The following is a 26,040-nucleotide window of genomic DNA, read 5'->3' on the forward strand; positions in this document are numbered from 1 at the left end:
TAAATAAATTAGGAAATACACACACCGAGAAAACAAACAAAAATAAAATAAACAAAACCAGTTGTTAACTAGGAAGGCTAAATCCAACACATAGCCCTGACCCCAGGCTCCCCCTCCAAAAGGCTGGGCCCAGGGAGAAGAGGCCCAGGGAGGCTGGCGGGCCCCGGGAGGAACTGGCACCCCGGAGCCAGAGGCAATCCACAGACTCTGCCCAAAGACCAGGAATGGAAGATGGAGCTGCCACAGGTGGGCACTTGGGGGGCAGTGGTGGCAAGGGTGCTCTGAACCCTGAGGGATGTGGAGGTCACTGTCTACCTCCTCTCCTTTTCAGGGGATGAGAATAGAAACTTGGCCTGGCAGGTGAGTAAGGCACCTGCTCTGGGAAACACAGGACACACACACACACACACACACACACACACACACACACACACACACACACACACACACACACACACAAAGGCAACATGGCCACCAACTTGCCACCCACAAAAGGTCTCCACAGGGAGGTGAAGGGAAGACCCGAATGCTCAGGAGACATTGGGAAAGTATAACAGGAAGTGGCCACTGTAATCTCCCGGGAGGGGGGGTGGGGATGACTCCTTGGATCCAAGGCTTAGGAAACCCAGCAGGACTTGACTTTGACTGGCCAAACCATCCCAGACATGAGCAACTCCGGCTGCCAGCCTAGGCTCTCCATCTCCAACTGGGACAGGATTCCTCGTGGTCAGTGGCGGCAGTGCTGGGGACACGTGGCTGGTGTGGCTGGTGTGGGGCTCGGCATCTGGCTCCTGTGCCTGGCCTCGTGGGGGAGCGTTTGGCAGCCTGGACGTTGGGGACAGCAGGCAGTGTAGGGACAGGAGTCTTCAGGGCTAAGGACGACCCATCTTTTTGCCGTTGGCAAAATAAAAATCAAAGAAACAAAATCCATCGTCGGTTTTGTGCTGGGTTGTTTGTTTTTTCTTGTTGTTCATTTGAGTGGTTTTTTTTTTTCCATCTTTTTTTTGTTTTGTTGTTTTTTAAAAGAAAATACAGTGAAGACACTAGAAGGGGAAAGAAAGAGAAATTAGGTGCCTTTGGTGTAAGAGCTGATACGGAAAAGCCTGCTCCAAGCCTAGCTTGTCACACTTGGGCTGGGGCTGGGGCTGGGGGGGGGGGGGGGGGGGAAGGGTGGGAACCTTAGTGAGGGCAAATCTTTGCCCAGAGTTCTTCCACACTGCCTGAAGGCCTCCAGACAGCCCAGAGCAGCCTTCCCCAGCTGCCATATAAGCCTTCTAACAATCCCTGTTCTTAATGCTTTGCAGGACTGAACTTGCTCAACAGTCCAGAGGCTGAGGTGGGCCCTGGAGAGAGAGGGTGGTCCTAAGGGCAGGCATTAACTAGCAGAATGAATCCACACAGGGCCCCAGCTTAGCACAGGAAGCCTGGGCCCCAAGTCTGGTTGACTCCAAAGGTGTAGGAGTAGGGGCAGAGGGGAGAGGAAGGGGAGTGTTGTTTTTTTTCCCCCCTGATGTCTGGATGCTGTCCCTCAGCTCTTCAGCTCAAGGCTAGTGCTCTACCAATTGAGCCACAGCGCCATTTCCGGTTTTCTGGTGGTTAATTGGAGTTAAAGAGTCTCACGGACTTTCCTGCCTGGGCTTACTTTGAACTGCGATCCTCAGATCTCAGCCTCCTGAGTAGCTAGGATTACTGGCGTGAGCCACTGGTGCCTGGCTGAGCATGTTTCTTGATCTTGGACACTGTCTCTTAGCTTTTTTGCTCAAGGCTGGGGCTCTACCACTTGAGTCACAGCTCTATTTCCAGGTTTTTGGTGGTTAGTTGGCAGTCTCTGTCCAGGCTGGCTTTGAAGCACAATCCTCAGATCTCAGCCTCCTGAGTAGCTAGGATTACAGAAGTGAGCCACTGGCTCCCCACAACTCCTCGAGAAGCCTTGGTTTGGAGGTTCAAGGTGCCCCCAGCCATGGCCTCGTTTTGAGGGGAGTCCACGGTCTCTCCTTCCAGGAAAGGCCTCCCCCTCACTGACACACACTAGCATTCCCCAGGGCCCTGCCAGGTGGTTTCAGCCCTGCCAGGTGGGCCTGCTTACACAGCAGACAACACTCACCTAAGCAAACACTGGTCCGATGTGGCTCTCCTCACTTCCCGAGATGGTCAAATGGCACGCTTGTCTTCGGAGAGGGGGCAGAGATGGGCTAAGTTTCAGGCAAACCTCGCCCCACTGTGGAGCTCCACCCCACCCCTACCAGGTCTCTCATGCCAGGAGGAGGGGCTTGGGAAGCCACCGACCCTCAAGGGTCCCTGCTCTGAAGCCAGAGCACTCACTGCCCAGGAGGCCACGTAACCACTCCAGGCCACCCTGGGGTGGGTGTGGGGGTACCGCACTATTTGCAGCAGGCTCCAGGAAATGGGGCTGATTGGACCTTGGGATTGGGTGAGGCCCAGTCTCCTGCTCCCGGGTGATTAGAGTTGGCAGGGAGGTTGGACTTGCACCCAGGGGTTCTCACTCTGCCATGGCCCAGACGGGGTTGGGGTGAGGGCCGCTCACCTGTGAGGCTGAAATCCGGGAGACCTCTTGCCGCCCAGTGAGGTCTGACGAGGAGACGTTGGCCGGAGCGCCCCTGTGCAGCCTCATGCTCACCTTCCTCTCCCGGTCGGCCCGAGAGATCGCTCTGGGAGAAGTATTGCCTGGAGGGTGGGGAGTGTGGAGAGCCACTCAGTGTGGCCACCAGGAACCCCCGGCCCCCTCAGGTTCAGCCCACAGCCCAAGACCTCTACGAACCAGCTTGCTGGATGCGGGAGCACGGGGTAGAAGCCACAGGCTCGGCTGCACTGCGGAGCCGGTTGGCAGTGGCACCCGTGGGCGGGCCAGGGGGCAGGGCTCGGGTTGTGGACCCCCGCAGCTGCCCCATCCTCTCCTCTCGCTCGTGTTCTCGCCGCTCCCGGTCCACGTCCTCGGGGTTCCGGGCTGCACCCTACAAGGACAGCAGAGGAGACTGGTCAGCTCTGCCAGGGCAGGGGGAAGAGCATCTCAAAACCCTCTGGTCAACCTTCACTAACAAAGCAAGAGCCCAGGTCCCAGGAGGGCTGAGATGGCCCCTGTTCACAGAGCGAAGAAACAAAGCCACACAGCACCCAAAGGCGGGAGAAGGCAGGGAGAGAAGCAGCGGAAGCTGTGTGCTCTGGCCTCCAGCTGGAGTCAGAACTTGAGGGGCTGATGTCCCCAAGGCTTCCTTTGGCCTCTACAACCTAGCTCCCCACCCGTCCCCCAACAAGAGAGCCCTGCACCCGTTGAGGTTTTCAAACCAAGCAGGGAAGAATTCGGAGGCCTACCTAACATTTAAAAAGGGGGTGTCTGTCCGGAGAAGAAAGCACAGGCTGACTTACAGCACTAGCTGAGGACAGGGCCAGGACTTGACTGTAGGTGCCCCTCACGCTCCCCACCCCGTGCCCAGACAGGGGCTCTTTTCACCAGGGGGAAGTCCTTCCCCAACCCCTCGACCCAACCACGGGTCCTGACAAGCTTTACTTGAGAGGCCCAGTGGATCCACACAGATGCTGTGAGCCTTGGGATGGGAACTGGGGAAGCCAGAGAAGAAGCTGGGCTGGATGCCACAGAAAGGAAAGAGCCCAGCAGGCAAGGCTGGCGAGGAAGGATGCTGAGCCCCGGGGGCCCTTTAGCCACTGCTGCCCAGTGCAGGAGGAAGGGAGAAAGGCCCGGGGAGGAGCAGGGCATGGAGCAGCACCCGCTGCATTACCTAGCTGGTCCTGGGGCCATCCACAGGGAAGGGCAGGGGGCTGGCGTGAGGGGGGCCGGATCTGTGGAGGAGAGAGCTATGGGCTGAGTTAGGAGTCTGGTCATAGGCCACGGGGTGTGGGCAAACCCATTTTTCCCAGAAACTAGCCGAGAAAGCTCTGCTGCCCTAGAGACATGGGTGAGCATCTTCAGGCCCCTCAGGTTGGTGGGGGCTGGGATTAGAATGACTACTGAACCCTAGGGGTAACCAAGTCAGGCTGGGTCAGTATTGCCTTGCTGGCCATCTTGTCTTTTCCTGGGGTCTATTCTGAGGCAGGCTTTGCAACCAGAAGTGGGACACAGGTATCAACAACCTTACCGTATCTGCTCTGGCTACAGAGCCTCAGGATGAGAGAAAAGCTGGGGGTTTGAACCCAGGTCCTGCCACCTAGTTCTACTCTGTCTAGAAACTTGTCTTCACAGAACCCTTCCCGGTCATCCCAACTAGCCCACCAGACAGGCGTGGGACCATTGGACCCTCGTCCGCTCACTCACTGGCTGGCAGACTCAGCCAGAAGCACAGCCCAAATGGAGACAAATGGCACCCATAAGATCCACCTGGGGTCAGGCACACTGACTCGGAAAGGCCAAACAATTTCTCCTTGCAGGGAATCTGACACTGGTGAAACTGGACAACACAAATAGCACTGTAGAACCAGTAGCTGAGCGCACCCCTACAGCCCCAGCCCCTGGCCACCCTGCGGGCTCAGGCCAATGCCAGCCCCGTGGGCAGGAGGAAGAGGCCTATCCTACCATTCCACGGGCTCAAGCGCCGCATCAAGAAAGGGACACTAGGGAGCTTTTCCCGTCTTTATTGGCCCATAAGAAAATACAAAAATGTCAACATCCGGTCATCTGGATCTCTGTCCATGGCAGGGTGGCGCTTCCTCCTGGCCTCCTAGCCAGCTGGTTGGACCGCACAACAGTGGCCGTGTACCGAGAACAGGATCCCAGGTTTCAGGTGCCCTGATGACATGGGACAGCGACCGCAAGGTCAAGGCAAAGGTCAAGCTCCTTTGAAGAGTCCATAGTCCAAGGTGCAGTATGGAGACCTGTCTGCTGCAAGGTGCTAGTAATGGCTTCTTGCAGGGTGGGTGGCTTGGCCTGGCCTTAGAGTGACAGTTGTGTGACCTCGCTTCTGAATGTTCTATAGATGCTCCTGTGGCTGGGGCTCACCAGGGGAAGACATGGGTGTTGACGCCTTTCTTCTGCTTTGGATCCCAGGGAGGGGGTGGTCCAAGTCCCAGCCGTGGAGTAGAGAAGGTGCGCCTGGCCTGGCCTGTGCTGGCTGGGCCCGCCGGAGGAATCATGACGGAGCCATCCAGAGCAGCTGTCCACAGAACTTTCTGGGATGACAAATGTCCTGCCTTGCTGGGTAGAGCGGCCACCAATGGCGGCTGAGAACTTGAAATGTGGCAAAGGCGACTGAACTGGCTTCATCTGAATTTGTTTGAGTGGGTTAAAGATTAGCACCGGGTGGTCAGTAACTTTCTAGTGGCTCTCACAGGTCTAGGGAGTATGAAATCTGTTCTTGCCTGAAAGCCTAGGAAGGGCTAAGCCCATCACAGAGCTTTTACAGCAGCACCCAGGCTCTTCCATGCTGGGAGGCACCCACCTTCCACGCTTACTGAGGAGGGCCACACAGGCCTTTCCCCAAGCTTCCTGGCCTAGGACACCCATTCCCTACCTAACCTCTGCTGTCCTCTTTAAAAGAACAAGACCAAGCCGAGTGCTGGTGGCTCACTCCTGTAATCCTAGCTACTCAGGAGGCTGAGATCTGAGGATGGCGGTTCAAAGCCAGCCCGGGCAGGAGAGACCGTGAGACTCCTATCTCCAATAAACCACCAGAAAACCGGAAGTGGCGCTGTAGCTCAAGTGGTAGAGCGCTCGCCTTGAGCTGAAGAGCTGAAGGACAGCGCCCAGGCCCAGAGTTCAAGCCCCACGGCCGACCAAAAAAATAAAAATAAATAAATAAAAAAATAAAAGAACAAGACCAGGGCCCGGGCACAGGTGGCTCACACCTGTCATCCTAGATACGTAGGAGGCTGACATCTGAGGATCATGGTTCAAAGCCAGCCTGGGCAGGACAAGAAAGTCCGTGAGACTCTTATCTCCAATTCACCGCCAGAGAACGGGAAGTGGCGCTGTGGCTCAAGTGGTAGAACACTCTCGCCTTGAGCTGAAGAGCTGAGGGACAGCGCACAGACCCAGAGTTCAAGCCCCACAACCAACATAAATAAATAAACAAACAAACAAGACCAGTCCACCAATGGATTCAGAGGGAAGAGGAGCCCCGACACCAATGTGGCATTCAGGGGGCCATGGCCCAGTCCTCAGCATCTGGCCCCCAGGCTGCCGTGAGAAGACGCACACCAGGGCAGAGAGCAGGGAGACGAGGCTTTAATGAGTTCAGGGTCAATACAGAGGCTGACGACGACGAGGCCTTGTCCTGGTGCTTGTGTCCACAGGACGCTTCCAGGTAAAGGCCACAATTCCTTCTTCAGGCTTATCCTGACTCTCAGTAGCTGGTTCATTCCTGAAAATCCCACGCAGGGCCTTTTCTTCCACACCCTCTCCACTGAATGGCAGGCCATCTCTCAGGGGGCTGCCAGCCCCTCCATCCCAAGGGATGCCTGCTCAGGCCTGGCCTTGATGCCTGCAGGCACACCTGGTAATGTCAGAACTGGGGCCCTGGAGTCCAGACCACAGGCCAGTAGTTTTGGGGAGGCAGCTCTTCTACCTCCTCCATCTCCTCCAGGGGCCTATCTGAGGGGCCTTGGGTGCCCAGGGGCGCCGGGCACCTGGAAGGGACAGAGAGATCACAGCTGAAGCTCAGCTTCACGCTTACTGGCCGAGTGGCAGGTCTCGGGCGTGGCAAGCGTCGGTGGGTCCTTACCAGTAGGTGGGTGGGCACACCGGCCCGGCGCATGGCCAGGGAAGGGGCCGAGGCGGTGCAATAGCGTCGCTGTTGCGGGGCTGAGCCTGGCTCGAGGAAGCCCCCTTTTCCAGAAGAGACGTGAAACAAGACATACGATTTCACAGATTCCGGAGCTCCAGGAATGGCGGTCGAGCGCTTCTCTCCATCCCACCCCACCCCCCCAAGGGCCCTTAAATGTGGGAGACAGAACGACCTAGCAAGACCCACGGTCCCATGACCAGAAAGAAAGAAGCCACTGTGAGAGGGTCCAGGCTAGCCAAGGAGGCCTGGGCGAAGGTGGCCGCCTGGCACGTGGAGAACAAGAGGAACAGGATGGTGCAGACAGCGATCAGGGCGGCAGAGGGGCCTGACAGCACCATCCACGACCTGCCACCGGGACTCTGGAGGGACCTGAAGCAGGGCCAGGTCCTCCATGGCCCGGCAAGGGGCAGCGCCTGCCAGAGGCCTGACCCCCGCCTCCCACGATGGCATACCCCCTGTATGTAGGTGCAGCTGGAGGAGAGGGGGGCGTGTGGGACACCAGCGAGGTCACTGCCACTATCCAGCTCGAATCTCCCATCTGCCGGGAGCCCCGCCTGCCACCAGGCCACTCTGGCACCAGGCATCAGGGCCTTCCCCAGCCAGTCCCCCAAGCCCTCCTTAGCCTCCAGGTGACTCACAAATTTGAGCATGTTCCAGTCGAAGACGTAGTCATAGGAGAAGCCCTGCCGGTGGAAGAGGTTGCGGAAGAGCTGGCGCAGGTAGGAGTAGTCAGGCTTGTCGTCAAACCGCAGCGAGCGGCAGAAGTTGAGGTATGTTGAGAACTCGGCTGGCGGGGAGAACGGAGGACAGAGGCCATGTGAGGCCCATGTTCCCAGAAGCACGCAGACGCTGTGCCCCCCCACCTGCTGCCCCTACAGATGCTCTGAACCTAGGAGGGCAGGACGAAAGAATAGCCCGCAGCCGTGGGCAGAGCTGCTCCCAGCAATGGCTGTGCAGCACTCGGTGTGGAGACCGGGTCACGGCTGTCATCATCTCGAAAGGCTAAGCAGAGCCAGGTGCTGGTGGTTCACACCTGTAATCCCAGCTACTACTCAGCAGGTGAGATCTGAGCACTGCAGTTCAAAGTCAGCTTGGGTAAGAAAATTCATGAGCCTTTTATCTTCAATTAAAAGTGGAGCTATTGCTCAAGTGGTAAGAGTTCCAAGCTTGAGCAAAAAAGCTCAGAGACAGCTGCTAGGCCCTAGGTTCAAGCCCCAGGACTAGCACACATGCATGCACGTGTGCGCACACGCACACACACACACACGCGCACACTCAAAGGTTGATCCAAAACCAATGATATGTGTGTGACCTAAGCCTATTCAACTGGTCTAGGCAAGGAGATGGCCCCTCGGAGGCAAGGCAGGAGTGTAGACTGGAGACACCTGGTGTGTGACAGCCAAGGAGCCTGGGGAACTGGGGGCCCTCAGCACACTGTTCAGCAGCAGGCAGCCCCTGAGCGGTGCTCAGGTGTCTGGACTTGGAGGAGCCTCATCCTGCCCCTCCCCGCCGGCTACTCACAGGGGTAGCCTTTGCAGAGGACCTCGATGGGTGTCGACATCTTCTTCTCGCTGATCCGCTCATACTTCTGGCGCTTGGTGGCTGCTTTGAGGCCCTGCCAGGGCAGGGAGCCCAGGTTGAAGTACATGAGCACGTAGCCCAGACTTTCCAGGTCATCTCGACGGCTTTGCTCTGCAGAGCCAGAGATGAAGTGAGGTGAAGGGCCCTGGCCACCCACTCAGGTCTGCAGCTCCTCCTCAGCTTCGTTCCAGACCGGGCACCCATACCAGACAACCCCTGCCCAGTGCCCGCTCGCTCCCCACAGCCCTGGGATTTACACAGACCTGTCCTCCTCCTGCAGCTTTCCCAGTTTTTCAAGCTCAGACGCTATTTCACTAAACAGTGGGTGGGTACTACTGACCCCTCACCTCTTCAACCCCTCCCCTCCCAGGGGAAGAGGGCAAAAGCTGTAGCATGAGACTGGGCTGGGGTCAAAACCGACTCAGACATTCATTCAGCTGCATGCTCTGAAGCATCCCATATGTGAAATCACAATTAGGCCGCTACGAGAATGAAGCAGGGCACATGAAGGCATGTGCAGCTTTACTTAAAATGGGCAAGCTGGGGATCAATTCCAGACTCGGGGCTGTGAGGTGGAGGGGTGTCCCTGTCTGAGGCTCCCCGGAAACATGCTGGGGCCTCCAAACCAAGTAGGGCCAGCGGCATTTGCTCCAGGCCCAGTTCACTCACCGATGCCCAGGTGGGTATTGATAGAGGCGTAACGAGCAGTGCCAGTCAAGTTCTTGTTTTCCCGGTAGGGGATGTGCTGGTGGGTGCGGGCGTCCCGATACTTCTTGGCCAGGCCAAAATCGATGATATATACCAGGTTACCTTTTTTCCCCAGGCCCATTAGGAAGTTGTCGGGCTTGACATCCCGGTGGATGAAGTTCTTGGAGTGGATGTACTCGATCCGGCTGATCTGGGGAAAGGAGAAGAGGAGACGCAAGTGTTCAATGGAAGGGCCTGCACCATGTGCTCTAGGCTGGCCTAGATTTGAGGCTGGAGGGTCAGGTCCCTGACCTCACCAAGGACCAGAAAAGATGATTTCAGAAGAAAGTCAGAGAAGGCTCCTGGAGGAAGTGACATTAGGATGGAGTCTGAAAGAAGAGTTCACAAATGTGAATGCAAATACCAACTGAGGACATGATGAGAGACAGACAGGGAGAGCGAGTGAGGAGAAAAGCCCATGTCAAGACTCCAAAGGAACTGGACACCGGTGGATTACCCGTGGCTCACGCCTGTAATCCTAGCTACTCAGGAAGCTGAGATTTGAGGATCACAGTTCAAAGCCGGGCCGGGCAGGAAAGTCTGTGAAACTTTCTTTTTTTTATTGGTCTGGTCATGGAGCCTGAACTCTGGGCCTGGGCGCTGTCCCTCAGCTCTTCAGCTCAAGGCTAGCGCTCTACTACTTGAGCCACAGCGCCACTTCCGGCTTTTTTCTTTTTTCTTATGTGGTGCTGAGGAATCAAACCCAGGGCCTCAGGCATGCAAGGCAAGCGCTCTACCACTGAGCCACCTTCCCAGCCCCAGTGTGAAACTCTTATCTCTGATTAACTACCAGAAAACTGGAAGTGGTGATGTGGCTCAAAGTGGTAGAGCACTAACCTTGAGCTAAAGAGCTGAGGGACAGTGCCCAGGCCCAGAGTTCAAGCCTCATGCACTCAGGCCCCTATAGAACCCTGCGAGGCTCAACCCACACAGACCTGGAGAGCTAGAGACACAGAGACAATCACAATCAGGAGAAGAGGAGGGCTGGGAACACCAAAGAAGACCCAGAGGGACAAGAGATGGAACACAAAAGACAGGGCTCATCAGAACTTCCAAGGGACACCAAAGTCAAACACACACAACCCCTTCTTGCTTTTTGTTTTTCTTCTTGGCAGTACTGAGATTTTTTTTTTTCCCTGTCAGTTGTAGGGCCTGAACTCTGGGCCTGGGCGCTGACCTCTTCAGCTCAAGGCTAGCGCTCTACCTACCACTTGAGCCACAGTGCCACTTCCAGCTTTTTCTGCTTATATGGTGCTGAGGAATCAAACCCAGGGCTTCATGCATGCAAGGCAAGCACTCTACCACCGAGCCACCTTCCCAGCCCAGTACTGAGATTCTGAACTCAAGACCTCATGCTTGCTAGTCAGGTTGTCAGGGTTCTATATCATTTGAGCCACACCTGCAGACCGCGTGCGTGCGTGCGTGCGTGCGTGTGTGTTGGAACTGGGGCTTGAACTCCAGGCTGGGTCACTTGTCCCTGAGCTTTTTCATTCTACCAGCTAGAGCCACAGTTCCAATTCTGCCAGCCTTTTGTTGCTTAATTTGAGCTAACAGTCTCTTTGACTTATCTCCCCCAGCTGGCTTTAAACCAAAATCCTCAGATCTTGGTCTCCAGAGTAGCTAGGATTACAGGCGTGAGCCACTGGTGCCCAGTACCAGATCCACTTTAAGTGGTGATTCTCCCCTCCCCCGCCCTTAAACTCCAACACTCATGCCATGCCATGTGTTCTGGCAGGTCAGTTGACCCCATTCTGGGCCTCAGCTTTAGCAGGGCTGAATACTGTATCTCCTAGAACTCCTCTGGGGGTTTTCCCTGTGGGTATCTGATAACCCACTCTGTACACACATTACCTGCAAACACAGGGTGTTCACAGGCCAGGGACAGCACCCGCTGCACAGCCCACATCTACATCCAGTAACTCTTCTATTGTGTGGTGCCACAGATGGAACCCAAGGCCTCACTGCTAAGTGCATATCCGACCCTCAGTGGCTTTGTTAGTCCAGCCTTTATCTCTTTGTTTTGTTTTCAGACTTCTCACTGGGTAGCCTGGGCTGGCCTCAGTGTGGGTGGCTGGAATTCCAGGTGTGGCTACCCTGCCCAGCCAGGTTTGTCTCTCTAACAAAGCCTTCCTCTGTGCACCAGGGCTGCAGACCTAACATCTACTTTGGCCCAGGCACCGTGTGACATCTCACTTACTCCCCAAAAGAGCCTGGCAATGCGGAGACTCACAGGGGATGGAGGCTCAGAGGCTTAACCATTCACCTTGGGTCACCACAAGGGGAAGGCCCAGGCCCCACAGCAGGAGGCAGGCTTGGTTAGTGCGCAGTTGGGCCTGGAATCTGCATTATAAATAAACACCAGAGGATCTGGCCACAGGGAACCGAGATTCCCTAACCAGCAGCCAGGCCTGTCCTCTACCCCTCCTCCAGCACCCCGAGCAGGTTCAGAGGTAGGGCTGGCATCTGTGCCCTTGGGCAAGATGCGGGGCTGGGGCTCACCATTTGGTCGGCCAGGAGCAGCACCGTCTTGAGGCTGAACTTGCGGGAGCAGAAGTTGAAGAGGTCCTCGAGGCTGGGCCCCAGCAGCTCCATGACCATGACATTGTAGTCGCCCTCAGCCCCACACCACTTGATGGACGGGATTCCCACTGCGGCAGGGAAGAGGGGCAGTCACAGCCCGGGTGGCTCCCTCCCAACACGTTGGCATAGCCCACATCCTGTCAGGTGCCCGCCCCTCCCCCCGCAGGAGCTCAGGCTCACCTCCCCCTTGCATCATCTTGTAGAACTTGCTTTCAATGTGCAGCTGCGGGTGCTTCGTCTTCACACACTCGAGCTTGATGGCTACCTCTTCACCAGAGGCAATGTTGGCACCTGCAAGGACAGAGGAGCAGGGTCACTTACCTCAGCCAGCTGGTAGTCCCCATTCAGCATTTCCAAGGCTGCTGAGCCCAAGCCTGGGGCACAGGGCCTCTCCAGAGGCTGTGGACAGAGAAGGCGAGAACAGCCCAGCCAGCCAGCAAGACACAGACCTGGAAGTTCACTGAAGCATGCAGGTGGAGATCCAAGAGGCTGAGCTCCATGAGCTCCATTACCATCCCGCCCCAGACCGATGAAGCCAAAATGGCTGAGGAGAGGAATCAGGAGTCCAGTGGGAAGGTGAATACCCTTGATAATCCCAAGCTTCCTGCAGAAGGTTCTGTAAGGGTTCAATAACCAGCCCTGACTCCCCACTCCCATCAATGCTGACACCTTCCAAGATGGCCCCCTCACCTCACCTCCCCGCATCTCTCGCTTGAGTATCCCTGTTACACAGGAGAGGGAACAGGCCCAGCCGAGAGACGTATCTAGGGAGTGACGAACTAGTATGAACCCCAGTTCTCTTGGCTTCTGAGTGTGGGCATGAGGGTCCTGTCTGCACCTCTGCTTCTCCTCAGCTCCTACGCTCACCTGAAGTCAAGACAGGTTCTACCAAAAATCCTCCCACACAGGGAGGCCCAGCTCTCAAGCCTGGGCCTAGCCCAGGGCTCAAGAAATCACAAGAGGGGCTGGGAATGTGGCTTAGTGGTAGAGTGCTTGTCTAGCATGCATGAAGCCCTGGGTTCTGTTCCTCAATACCACATACACAGAAAAAAATCAGAAGGGGTGCTGTGGCTCAAGTGAAAGAGTGTTAGCCTTGAGCAAAAGAAGCTCAGGGATAGCAGGTAGGCCCTGAGTTCAAGCCTCAGGACTGGCACAAAAAAAAGGAAAGAAAAGAAAATCACAGGTCAGACATTGAGGGTCTCACCTATAATCTCAGCGACTTGGGATGTAGAGATAAGGGGATTATAGTGCCAGCAGCCTGGAGAAAAAGTTAGCAAGACTTGCCAGAAAGACTCAGCCACTGGGGAGGCTGAGATCTGAGGATCGAGGCTTTAAGCTAGCTCAGGCAGAGAATCTGACATTCTTATCTCCAATGAACCAGGAAAAAGCCAGAAGCGGAGGTGTGGCCCTTGTGTAGAGTGCCAGTCCTTTTTTTTTTTTTTTTTTTCCTATTGTCAAGGTGATGTACAGAGGGGTTACCGTTATATAAGTGAGGTAATAAGTACATTTCTTGTCAAACTTGTTACCCCTTTCCTCATTTTTCTCCTACTTTCCCTACCTCCCCCCAACCTCCTCCCACCCCACAAGTTGTACAGATCATTACCAACATATGGTCTTTTGTATATCACTGTTGCATTGGTAGAGAGCCAGTCTCGATCAAAACAGCTAAGCAAGAATGCAAGGCCCTGAATTCAAGCCCCAGTTAGTGCTGTGTGTGTGTGTGCGTGCGCGCATGCACGCATGCATGCACACACACACACGTAAATGCACACACAGACACACAATTAGCAACATTATCCAAAAGAGCAAGTGAGCTGGGTGGAAGAGTAGGGTCCCTCACAGGACCAGCAGTGAGGCTGGTGGTCTGCTGATAGCAGGGCACTATCATGTAAGCATTGAGCAGACTCAACGGCCAGGAGACACAAGCAAGGAAGCACCAGGAAAAGCTGCACCTCCACGGAAGGATGTGGGTGTTGGTGTTGGGGGATGGGACAAGACCAGCACTGGCCCAGGCCCAGGCAGCTCATACCACAGCCAGGAGAAACCCAAGGGGAGGAAGAAAGGTTGTACGGAATTTCTAAGAAGCACAGCAGGCCATGATCTCGCTGTACATGTCCAGTAAAACTGGGCTCCAGTGGGTCACGCCTGTCATCCTAGCTGCTCAGGAGGCTGAAATCTGAGGATCACAGTTCAAAGTCAGCCCAGTCAGGAAAGTCCAAGAGACTCTTATCTCCAATGAACCACCAGTGCTGTGGCTCAAAAGTGGTAGAGTGTTAGCTTTGAGCAAAAGAGCTCAGGGACAGGGCCCAAGCCCTAACTTCAAGCCCCACAATCGACAAAACAACAACCAACCAACCAGTACAGCACTCCATTCTGAAGTACCCAGAACAGGCAGCTCCAGACACAGGAAATGGGATGGTGGGGAAGGGGAGGGGACACAGAGATGGCTGCCTGAAGGGAACTAAGTTTTTCCAAGAGGGCAGAGGAAGCGTGTGTTAGAACCTCGTGGGGTGCTCTGTTGTATGCATGGCAGTAAATGCCATTGCACCCCACTTCTTTTTCTTTTGTTCTCTCGCTTTCTGTCTCTCTTTCTTGATGCAGTCTCACTCGCTATGAAGCCTAGATTGGCCGTAAGCCTTAGATCCTTCGGCCTCAGTCTCCTGAATGCTGGGATTCCAGGAATGTACCATCACACTAGGTTTTGATCTGTATACTTTAAGATGCCTAACTAATTTGATGTTTTGTGAATTTTACTTCAAAAGCAAGTGTCAGATGAGAGCACAGACCTATTTGTCTCAATTTCAAAGCACGCAACACTCAATGCAATTCGGGGGCATAAGCATACGATGCAACTCTCAACAAAAGGGAATAACTTAAAATGTCAGCTGCTGACTACTGGTGAAGGGGAAAGGAGACAAGGCCAGCAAGGAACCCCCAGGGCTCTCAGATGGGAGGGGCTCTCATATTAATTAGGATGCGCTCTGCCTCTCTCTCAATATCCTCCCTCTTCTCCAAAAAGAGAACCTCTCTGCCTGGCAAAAAGGTCAGAAACGAAACTATTGTGCTGGCAGGTAGGTGAGACTCAACAGGAAGCAGGGTGAAGGATGTGAACAGACTTCCCAGAGAAAGATCATTAATATGAATGGCTTACTCATCCCAGAGGATGTGCAGCCTCCTTAAGAGAAATGCGAATTAAATGATCCCTAAAGACTATGTTTCAGCTGGCTGTCAGAAGTTCCCAGACAAGACAGCATCTGTTCATTGGCAGGGGCAGTGGGAGGGTAAGGGGGTGACCAGCACCTCCCTTTCCTGGGGGTTAGCCGACACCCAGGAACGATGCAAAGGAGCCTCACAAGGCTGTGGCTAACACTGTTTGTAACTATGACAGCTTGGAGGGACCTCTCCCCATGTCCAGCCTGGGCACTGGTTAAAGAACAGCCACCAGACGACAGAACGTGAGGAATGGGGAGAGAATGAGGAAGGCTTTCTGTGCAGAAGTGGAACGTGTATTCTACTCCTCCCTCTCTTAAAGAAACATGAGGGCCGGCGCGGGTGGCTCACGCCTGTAATCCTAGATACTCAGGACGCTGAGATCTGAGAATTGTGGTTCAAAGCCAGCCCGGGCAGGAAAGTCTGTGAAACTCTTACCTCCAATATACCACTCGAAAACCAGAAGTGGGGCTGTGGCTCCAGCAGTAGAGAGCTCACCTTGAGCTGAAGAGCGCAGGGAAAGCGCCCAGGCTCAGAGTTCAAGGCCCAGGACAACCAGAAAAAAAAAAAGAAAGAAAGAAAAAAGAAACAGGAGGTTCCCAGGTGATACCCCCACTAGATTCCTTGTTACATTGTTACATGTTAACTGCATAGCCTCTTTACTGAGATACATGTACACAAAACACAGTTCACCCACCAGTTCTGAGTATATTCACAATGTTGCACAATAGTCATGAAATCCCTTTTACAATGTTTTTATCAACCTGCAAACAAGCCTTACCCTTTAGTAGTCATCCCACAAATCCTGTAACCCAGGAACTCACTCTTCATAGACATAGTTCAGATGTGATCTTTTGTAATCTCCCCCTCCCCGCCAGTCACTGGGCTTGAACTCCGGGCCTGGGCTCTGTCCCTGAGTATTTTTTGGTCAAGGTTAGCACTCTACCACTTGAGCCACAGTGCCACTTCCAGCCTTTTCTGTTTATGTGGTACTAAGGAATAGAACCCAGGGCTTCATGCATACTAGGCAAGCATTCTACCACTGAGCCACATTCCCAGCCTGTAATCTGTTTTTGTGGGCAGGGGAGGTAGGAGAGCTGATCCCTGGCTTGAACTCAGGCTCTCATGCTTTTTCACTCAGCTTATTGCTATGGTTGGTGCTCTAGCACTTGAACCACGCCCTTGACTTCGCTTTTTGCTGATTATTTCGAAGACAGAATCTCTCAGATTTTTCTTCCCAGGCTGGCTTTGAATGGCAATCTTCCAAGTCTTGTCCTGGTTAGCTAGGAGCCACTAGTGCTGGGTTGTTTCTTTTACTCAACACATTTTTTATTGTATTGATTTTTGGGGTGTATGTGTGTGTGTGTGTGTACACACACACACACATAAGTATATATATGTATAGTGTGTATATATATATACACATATACACACACACATATATGTGTATATATGTACTTTCTTCTCTTTTTTTTTCCAATCCTGGGGCTTGAACTCAGAGCCTGGGCGCTCTCCCTGAGCTTCTGTATGCTCAAGGCTAGCACTCTACCACTTGAACCACAGAGCCACTTCTGGCTTTTTCTGTTTATGTGGTACTCAGGAATCTAATCCAGGGCTTCATGCATGCTAGGCAAACGCTCTACCCTAAGCCACATTCCCAGCCCTGTATATGTACTTTCAGTGTTTTTTTGTTTGTTTGTTTGTTTTTGGGTTTGGTCGTGGGGCCTGAACTCTGGGTCTGGGCGCTGTCCCTCAGCTCTTCAGCTCAAGGCTAGCACTCTACCACTTGAGCCACAGCGCCACTTCTGGCTTTTTTCTTTTTGCTTATGTGGTACTGAGGAATCAAACCCAGGGCCTCATGCATGCAAGGCAAGTGCTCTACCACCAAGCCACCTTCCCAGCCCCTCAGTGCTTTGATGGTTAACTAGAGATAAGATTCTCAGCTGGGCACTGGTGGCTCACGCCTGTAATCCTACTCAGAAGGCTGAGATCTGAGGATCACGGTTCAAAGCCAGCCCAGGGAAGGAAAGTCCATGAGACTCCTATCTCCAATTAACCATGAGAAAACTGGAAAAGGTGCTGTGACTCGAGGTAGAATGCTTGCATTGCCTTGAGCTGAAGAGCTCAGGGACAGTGCAGGCCCAGAATTCAAACCCCATGATAAAAAAAAAAAAAAATCGCACTTTCCTGCCTGGCTTTGGCTTCAAACTGTGATCATCAGATCTCAGCCTCCTCAGTAGCTAGGACCTGGCCTTAGCTTTTTTATTTTCATTTTGAGACAGGGTCTCATTATCTCATTATCTCTTTGCCCAACAAGCTGGAACTACAGACACAAGCCACCACACCCAGCCTTGTGTTTGAGTTATGAGCAATATCAAAGAAAAGTAAAATCAATGGGAGAGGCTGGTTTGCAAGCTGTGAAAGTGTGCTCAGCAGAGCACACAGGTTTCTGAGGGGCTTTGAGGACACAGTACAGGAGGGAAGTGGGGTGCCCTGGAATCTGCTAGCATGCCCATCCCAATGTGAGCATGAGAATGCAATGGACGCAAGTATCCACTCCAGGGACAGCTGCTGGAGTCCAGCAGTCCTGCCTGTGCCCCCTCGGAGCCAGGGAACCTTACTGCCCTGTGCCGTGTACCCATCTGCAAACCACTGGTAGGCTCTAGCTCACTAGGCTGTTTTGTGGCACAGATAAGCTCTAGCAACGAGAGTGCCTGGCACACAGCAGTCGCTCCACAGTGGGAGGGGTGAAGAGGAATGAGTAGCCTGGGCTGTAGACATGGACTGGGGGGAGGGAGGGGGACAGAGGCGGCAGCTGACCGCATGGGAACAAAGGAGTCAGGAGACAGAGACACGGGGCGGGATGGGGGGGGCATCTCCCTGGAGAGAAGGCTACCAGGATTGTGCCACCCACCCCCACACACACATCATTGCATGCGCAAAGGCCTGGCAGGAGGGAGTGCCACTAACTCTGCGTGGTCTGGTATGGTGGGGCCTTGGGTGGCTGAAGATGATATTGAGCCACACAGCCACCTCTAGCTTTTTCTGTTTCTGTGGTACTGAGGAATCGAACCCACGGCTTCATGCATGCTAGGTAAGCACTCTACCACTATGCCACCTTCCCAGCACCAGCACAGGGGCTTTGGGCGCCCCTTGACCTCGACGCAAAGGGCTGAGGAGATTCCAGCATGGGGGGAGACATAGAGGCAGCTGCCGGAGCTGTGCAGGCTGGAGCCGAGGACACAGGGCCTTCAGCAGATGTGTGCGGGGCACGGGCACTGCAGAGGTGGAGGCAGACAGAGCCCTTCATTCCCGTGGGCCCTGACTCCATCCTGCCAGCATCTCTTGACACATGAGAAAACCCAGTCTCCAAATGACCATACATCAAACAACTTCCAGGGTCCTGAGCTGTTAGACAAGGTCTTCAAGACCCACGAGCCCTGGTACCTTCCACGACAGCCCGGAAGTGCCAGTGGGGCAGCAGGCCTCCCCCGACCTCCACGCTGAGGTCCACAGAGGTTAAGGAACGCCAGGCTGGGCAGACCTGGGTGGAGCAGAGCCAGGACTTGCAGTTTAGCCTCCGAGGCCCCGTCTCTTCCTCCATCCCAATTTCCTGGTGTTTCGTTTATCCAATTTGCAGGTGGCACAGGGCATGGAGCAGCTGAGTGGGAGCAGGGCTGCCCTGGAGCCAAGCTCACTTTCTGTGTAATCAGCCAAGGGCAACTGGCCTGGAGAAAGGTGCCAGGGCAGGGGCTGCAGAGGGAGCCCAGCGGGAGGGCCATCCAGGCAGCGGGCTGCATGTGCTGTAATGAGGGGCCATGCTAGAGGGGCCCCGGTGGACAACAGCCTGGAGGCCAGCAGAAACATGGCCTTGTTCAGGCACAGCATGTGGCCCATCCGTGAGACACTGCAGCCCACTGCAGGGACGGGTCCACACCCAAAACAAATACAGAGAAGGGTATGAGCCTGGCTGGCCCTGGAGGGGAAATAATGGGCAGGGAGCCAGCCAACCCATGAGTGGGGGCTCATGGCAGACACCTGCACACAAATTGGGGGACCTGGCAGGGAACAGGGTGAGGGATGAAGGACATCTGGCCCCCTCCCCAGCAGCAGCAACTTAAGCGCCCATCTATCAGAGGCCCGGAGTGTTCACTGCACCCCCCCCTTACCCCCATAACCACCTATTGGGGGGGGGGGTTTGCAGCAGCTCTGTTCCCTACAGAGCAAAGGACCAGCAGTTTTTGTTTTTGTTGTCAGTCGTAGGGCTTGAACTCTGGGCCTGGGCACTGTCCCTTAGCCCTTCAACTCAAGGATGGTGCTCTACCACTTGAGCCACAGCACCACTTCTGGTTTTTTGAGTCATTTATTGGACATAAAAGTCTCATGGACTTTCCTGCTCAGGCTGGCTTTGAAACGTGTTCCTCAGATCTCAGCCTCCTGAATAGCTAGGATGATAGGCATGAGCCACCGACACCCAGCAAAGCACCAGCAGTTCTAAGAGGTCTACAGCATTCCCCAGGTTCAAAGCCAATGGTCCCCACAAGTGCCAGGAGCCTTTCCCAGCCACATCACAGTGTGCTCCCCAGTCCTGGAAAGCAGCGCTTGGGAGCTGCGCTGGCCCCCTGTAGAGGTCCTCAGGGGTCAGGCCCAGGCTCCTGCACTGGTGATGGTGACCAGAATGTGGCCAGCACTCTGAACAAAGGGAGCCAGTGAGCCCCACTGGGGAAGCCCCCACAATCACCCCACTGTCCCCAAGCCAAAAGACAGGAGCGGAGGCTGGCGCCAACAGGAGTTGTGTAAGGGCGGAGCCCCAACACCTGCATCCCAGTGAAGGCTGAGCATGAGAAAACTGGCTCCATTCCCATGCAGGCTCAAGATCCCTGGAAAGCAGCAGGGCCCAAAGGAGCACAAGGGCAGGGACACAGCAGGACACACTCCAAGTGTCTCTGCTGGGCCTGGCGCACACAGGTGTTTTACACAGCAGGATCCCCTTGCTCCTCACACCACCACTCTCCAGAAGGGGAAGCTGAGGCTGACAAAGGCCATCATTGGCTCCAGGGCACAGCAAGAGGAAATCAATTTACTCCAGAGCAGACACAAAAAGGAGTCAATATGGCCCTAGATTTAAAAATAAGCAAGATGACTCCATGAGGAAACAGGAAGTCCCGCCCCCAGGCAGGGACACCAGGGACAGTGGCTCTCCTAAGTGGCGTGGGCTGCCCCTCCTGTGGACTTCCACATCCCTTCTGCAAAAACAGGGCCAGGACTGGGAGCTGTCTGGGGCAGCAGGAGCTTGTCTGAGCTAAGGGGTGCCAAGAGCTGCCTTTGTGTCTTTCAGTTCCAAATCTGGGAGATTCCACTAGGGGCTTTCACCTGCCTATGATCTCCAACAGGAGACAGGCTAAGACTCAAAGGGCGTGACTTCTCCCAGGCCACACAACAAATGAAGACTGGGATCCTCAACTCAGCCTGGCCCCCAAGTCCCAACCTCCTGTCATCTTACTGTGAGGCTCTTCAAGCTACAATCCCTGCTTTCTCATTCTTTCACTAACAAGGGCTCATTGGACACACCCCATGGACAGCCATAGGCTGGGCCTTGGGGCACACGTACAAGCCCACCTCTCCTCCGGGAGGACCTGGAAGGTGTACAGCACTTCCTGATTCTACCCAAACTGGCCTTGAACTCAAGCAATCCTCAAGCAATCCTCCAGAGATGTACACCAACACGCGGGGTTAAATCACTTCCACCAGCACCCTGGTCTTCCCTCTTTCTGCTCCCACCCTGTTTCCAGGGGAGAGTAGCCAGTTGTGCCTGCAGTGTTGGCTATCTTATAACAGTGCTTGATCAGTCAGGCAGTGTCAACACATAAACTTTGCAGATAGGGGCACTTAAATCACAAAGCAAGGTCCAGAACTCAGGCCTGTCTTCTATACTCTTGCTTAACAATGCTGTGGTGGACAGGTCTTGGCTACTTTTCCAGTAATAACCATGGCAGGTCACCTTGGCTCGCTGTACCTCCAGCACCATCTCCAGGCTAGCCCTGAGGGAGACTTGGCAGGTAAGGGCTTAGGAGATCCAGTATCCCCGGAACCCGGTTGCCCTGAGTCTCCCAGAGAGAGAGATCTTTTAGGCCAAAGGAACAGGGACCCTAACCACTAGTGAAGAGAAAGGCCTTACAGGCTGAATTAATGAACACGACACACTAACTCGTCCCTTTTCCCTGCCCAGGACAGAAGTGATTTGACGCAAAAATGGCTCAGGCCTGCTTCTGAGGGCAGAGACAAGACCACCGATAAACCCTCCATCGGGGACTTGGCCACCGTGCCCCTTACAGCTGTAAGCCCCCCTCACTGACAATTACCAAAATAAAACTTCTCCATGCAGATCAACAACTGCGAAGGAAGCCATGACTCACAACCATGAGCCCGACAGGCTACAACAGCGGCATCCAAAGGCAGAAGCCTTCTGTCTCCCAGGCCAGAGGGCTGAGATGGCAACATCAGAACTCAGACTTCTAACCGGAAGCACATCCGGAGACAGAGCAGCTTCCTGGGGGTGGAGACCCCTCCCCTGCGTCATTCCACAGCCTGCCTGGGCTACATTCCAGGAGGCCAGATCACAGAGAGGGGGCCAGGCCCTCTGTCCACGAGCACCCTTCTCCTGGGATGCCAGAGACCAGGGTGCCAGCCCAGCCTGTGTTTCCAACACCAACTGGGACCCAGGTCAGCCACAGCTGGAGATCAGAGCTAAAAATACTCTCTGCCCAGCACAGCAAGTGGGAAGCCCGCCCACCCAGCTGTGAAGGGAGTCCCCTACCCCACGATCCCCTCTAGCTAAGGCTTCTTTCCACAACTGGCAAGTTATGCCACCAGAGCAAAGTTCAAGCGTCAGCCCCCAAAGTCCTGCGCTCTTTCCTCCGGCTCCTCTCCCTCCCCCGCCTCCTTCCCAGGATTGTCCCACTGTTCCTGGGTTCAGGTGGCAGCCAGGAACTCTTACCCAGATAGATGTCTCCAAAGGACCCGCTGCCGATCTTGCGCCCTAGGCGGTATTTATTCCCCACACGCAGCTCCATGGTTCACCCTTGCTGCAGAGACAAACAGAATCATAGGGGTCAAAGAACAGGAAGCTGCTGAGGGGACCCTCTCTTCCCTCATCAAAGGCCAGACAAAGCTGCAAGGGACCTGAAAGGCCAGACTCCTCCCTCCCACATCCAGGAAGCTACTGAGCCTCCCTTTGCCTGAGGGCACCAGGTAGCCCACACAAGAGGAACGGCTGAGGCAGGTTTAGAACAGGTTTCAGCCCAGTCTGAAATTAAAGCCAAGACCCCAGAGGAAACAGCCCAGAGGATCTCTTTGGGGAACACTCACTCGGGAACCCCTCCAAGAGGAGGCAGCTTTGAGGGGGTGAGACTGGTCACAAGGGGCCACAGCCCCCAGAAACGGAAATCAAGGACAAAGAGGGAAACAGGGATAGAGAGGGGAGTGGGAGCAGAGGGCCCCTGTGACTCTGCCCTCAGTGACCCCCACCTTCCTCCAGAGGCCAGATACAAAGTCTTCTCCACACTCCCAGGGAGGCTTAGACATCCTCAGAGAAGGGCCTGGCCCTCAGGAGCTGACCACCAGGGGCCACTGTAACCACCAGCCAAGTCCTAGCCTCCAGGGATGGGAGGGAGGACAGACTGCAGGAGGGGTCCCAAAGGTGCTGCTCAGTGGCCTTTAGGCCTCCGAAATGACAGGGTCTCCCCTGCACTCCAGGCGCCTCCCCCATCCAGCATGCAGTGTACAAAACTGGGCCAGGACTCCACAGCCCAGCTGTCATTCTAGCATGGCCTGGGCCCAGTGTGCTCTGCAGGAAGCTGGGGGGGGGGGGGGGGGATGTCTCAGGAAAGGGATCTACGCTGCTCAGGACACAGAACTTCTCTCAGGCCTGACTACACGTTTGTCTTTGGATCTCTTTGGATGAACTTCTGGGGCTGGCTTCCTTTAAGCCTAGGTGGGTAGAGGGTCTCCTGCAAGGGCCATGCACAAAAACGGAGCCAAGGCAGGTTTGCAGCCATCAGAACCCATGGGGCAGGAGGGGCTCTGATTTGAACAGGTTCCCTCCTTCCTGCAGCCACAGACAACAGGGCCTGGGCCACCCTGGGGCGGAGATCTGCATACTTGTGCTCCTGGCCAGCAAGTGAGGCTCAGAGGCAGGGGCAGTTTGGGTTGCTGGTGGAGAAGGGGGACAGGAAATGGGAACTGGAAACAGAGGGAAGAAAAGGTCAGGCGGGCACCAGTGGCTCATGACTGTAATCCTCGCTACTCAGAAGACTAAGATTTGAGGATGGTGGCTCAAAGCCAGCCTAGGCAGGAAAAGTCCATGAGACTTTTATCTCCAATAAACTACTCAGAAAATGACATGATGCTGTGGCTCAAGTGGTAGAGCACTAGCCTTGAGCTGAAGAGCTGACAGACAGCACCCAGGCCCAGAGTTCAAGCTCCAAGATGGACAGACAAAAAAAAAAAAAAAAGAAGAGGTCCTGACTTCAGTGCCTTCACAAAGCCAGGGACCTGGAGGGACAACTCATTTTTCAGGTAGAAACTCAGGTCCTGAGAGGCCTGGTCACTGCCCTGGGACCCACCTAGTCACCCAGCCCCATGCTCACCGGGTGACCTCCCACCCTCACGCACTGGACTTCTCTCGTGCAAAACAGGAAGGTGGCATGGCAGCTATGCTGGCATGGAGGGACTGCCCTTCCCCATACCAAGGGCTACCCAGGCCTGGCTGGAGAGTTGGGAGAGAACTACTTCACTGACAGGGCGGAGCTGCTGGCCCTGGCAGAGCCAGGGAAGCCACAGCTCCAGCCCAGGAGGCACCCAGCACCGCACCGGCGTCCGGAAAAACCACTACAACAGGCCTTTGCACGGCCACAAGGAAGCAGTCCCTGTCATGTCATGTCACCCAAACTCTGGACATTCCATCAAGGCTTTTCGTGGACATGCCTGGCCTGGCGTGGCCCAGCTGAGGTGGCCTGGCTGCCAGCAACAAGACTCCACATTTACAGGAAACCCACATGCCATGCATGCCAGGACCACGCACTCCATGTCCACGCAGAGAGCAACTTCCCAAGTATGCCTGGCCAAGAGTATAATGGAGAGCAGCACGTTTAGTGAGCCTGGCAAGGTGGGTAGTTGGGGGAATTCACACACACACACACACACACACACACACACACACACACACACACACACACCCCACCCCACCCCACCCCACACCACACCAAGGGAAAGACCACACATGGCAGCAGGGGAAAGCCGCAGGTTAGGAAAGGAACATAAATACTCAGGCATCCTATATTACATAAATACCCACGCCGGGTTATATAAATACCCATGCCCTCTGTCTGGGTGTCTTACATAAATATACTGCACATGACCCCCAGCCCCTCTGCTACCAGGCCGTCTGCTGAGAGGGAGACGCGGGGTGCAAGCTGTCAGCCTTGCAGGACCCCAATATAACCGCTCTGTGGCAGCCACAAAGTCTCCTCGGGTCTGGGGCCTAGGTCTCTAGGGAGACCACAGGCTGTCCCAGCACTCATCTCTCCCAGAACCCCCCCCCCTACCCCCCCAAGAAGGGGAAGGAAAGATGTTCATCGGGAAATGAAAGCAGCTTTCCCAGTCTTTGAGTGTTTCCCTCCCATGGGGGGTGGGGGTACGGGGTGATGGGGGAAGAGGAGATAAACAAAGTTATAAAAAAAAAAAAAAAGGCAGACATGAGTATTTAGGAGTTCCAAATGGTTAGAAAAAATTAAACTACCAAACCAGCGCTGTACACAGGCAGGGCGTGTGTGTGTTGTGTGTGTATTTTAACTTCCTGATGCCGCCCCTCTAGCCCAGAGCCAAGACCCTTTGTCAATGGGCAGAACATTTAAAATAAAAATTAAAGGGCGCAAAGAAAACCCAAACACAGGCATGGAGTGAAAGCCACCCAGTTGCGATCGCGTACCGCTCCTCTCCCCTCGTTTCCCGGGGGAGGATGTGTCAGAGGGGACGGACACCCGACAACTCCGGGCGAAGTCGGGGAGGGGGCTGGCCGGGCCTGGGGCGCCTCCCGGGCGCGCGTCCCCCTGGCTCACACTCGCGGGCACCAACAGTTTGGTTTCCCGGAGACTTGGCGAGCACGGATTTCTCCAACGCCGAAATGGGATAAATAACCCCCTCCCTTCCTCTCTCCACAAAGGAAAACAAAGCCGGAGGCCCGGTGCCCACGCACCCCGCTTCACCTCGGGACCCCCCCCCCCACTTCACGCACACACCCCGATCCCGCACACTGCGCCAGGGTGTGCGGTGGGGGGGGCGCGGGTGCGAGGCCCCGGGGAGCCACGAGAGACGCGGGGCGCTGCGGCTCCTCCGCGGAGCCCCACAGCAGCCCGGGGCTCGGCCGCGAAGCCCGAGCCCACGGCCGGCGCCGGGCACCCCGGACCCCGGCTCGGGCCTCCTCCCCGGGGCCCTGAAGCGCAGGCCGGGGAAGGCGGGGGTCGCCCGGGCGGCGGGACCCCGGCCGGGCTGGGGAGGGGGCGCCCGGGGCCCCGCCGATCGGCGGCCCCCTCCTCCCGGTCCCCGCCGCGCCTTTGTCCTCGCGGGCGGCGCCCGGCCGCCCTCCGCCGCCCTCCCGCGCCCCGCGCCCCCCCACTCCCGCGCCCGCAAAAACAAAGAAGAGGGGGGACCCCGGTTCCCCTCCGGCCTGCGCCCCTCCGCGGGCCCGCGGGCCCCCAATAGTTACCCCGCCGGGAAGGCACCGGTGCCGGGCCGCTGCTGGCGGCGCTGCCGCAGGCGGGGGCGGCCCGTCCGGGCGGATGCCGGGGGATTCGCCGAGCCGCCCGCCCGGCGCGCCCGCCTCTCGGGGCCCAGCCGCCGCCGCCGCCGCCGCCGCCCAGCGCCGCTCCGCTCGCTCCGCCCGGCCGGGCTCTGCTCGGGCTCTGCCGCCGCCGCCGCCTCCCGGCCGCCCGCCGCCCCCGCCGCCGGCTCGCGCGCTCCCGCCCCGCGCGCTCCCGCGGCTCCCATTGAGCCCCGGGCCCGCCCGCTGATGTCATCCCCGGCCCGCCGCCGCCGCCCCGGAGGATTTAAAGGGCCAGCGCCCCGCGAGCCCGGGGATGCTGGCGGGGGGGGGGGGGGGGGGAGGGAGGGG

At 55.9% G+C, this 26,040-nt stretch overlaps 2 protein-coding genes across 4 annotated transcripts in view; both read right to left on the minus strand.

Moving 5' to 3' along the window:
- Josd1 (Josephin domain containing 1) overlaps positions 1-26,040 on the minus strand; it is a 312,495-nt gene that overhangs the window by 67,464 nt on the left and 218,991 nt on the right. The gene's annotated exons all lie outside the window — the stretch shown is intronic.
- LOC122119159 (casein kinase I) lies at positions 1,013-25,701 on the minus strand. 3 transcript variants are annotated; one of them, XM_042693137.1, is made up of 12 exons: positions 25,636-25,701; positions 21,868-21,955; positions 11,841-11,951; positions 11,580-11,728; positions 9,003-9,231; positions 8,274-8,444; positions 7,391-7,539; positions 3,756-3,816; positions 2,780-2,972; positions 2,546-2,685; positions 2,105-2,168; positions 1,013-1,043 (listed from the first exon to the last, which is right to left on the minus strand). In XM_042693137.1, exons 2-11 carry the CDS (start codon positions 21,941-21,943, stop codon positions 2,152-2,154), a joined length of 1,296 nt encoding a protein of 431 aa, XP_042549071.1. In that variant the 5' UTR covers positions 21,944-21,955; positions 25,636-25,701; the 3' UTR covers positions 1,013-1,043; positions 2,105-2,151. The 3 variants fall into 3 exon arrangements, with proteins under 3 accessions (XP_042549071.1, XP_042549072.1, XP_042549073.1); XM_042693138.1 differs by lacking the exon at positions 3,756-3,816; XM_042693139.1 differs by lacking the exons at positions 1,013-1,043; positions 2,105-2,168; positions 2,546-2,685; positions 2,780-2,972; positions 3,756-3,816 and adding exons at positions 6,179-6,594; positions 6,690-6,793.

Source organism: Dipodomys spectabilis, unplaced genomic scaffold (assembly GCF_019054845.1).
Source record: "Dipodomys spectabilis isolate Male_0828 unplaced genomic scaffold, ASM1905484v1 ptg000163l, whole genome shotgun sequence".
NCBI classification, from domain to species: Eukaryota; Metazoa; Chordata; class Mammalia; order Rodentia; family Heteromyidae; genus Dipodomys; species Dipodomys spectabilis.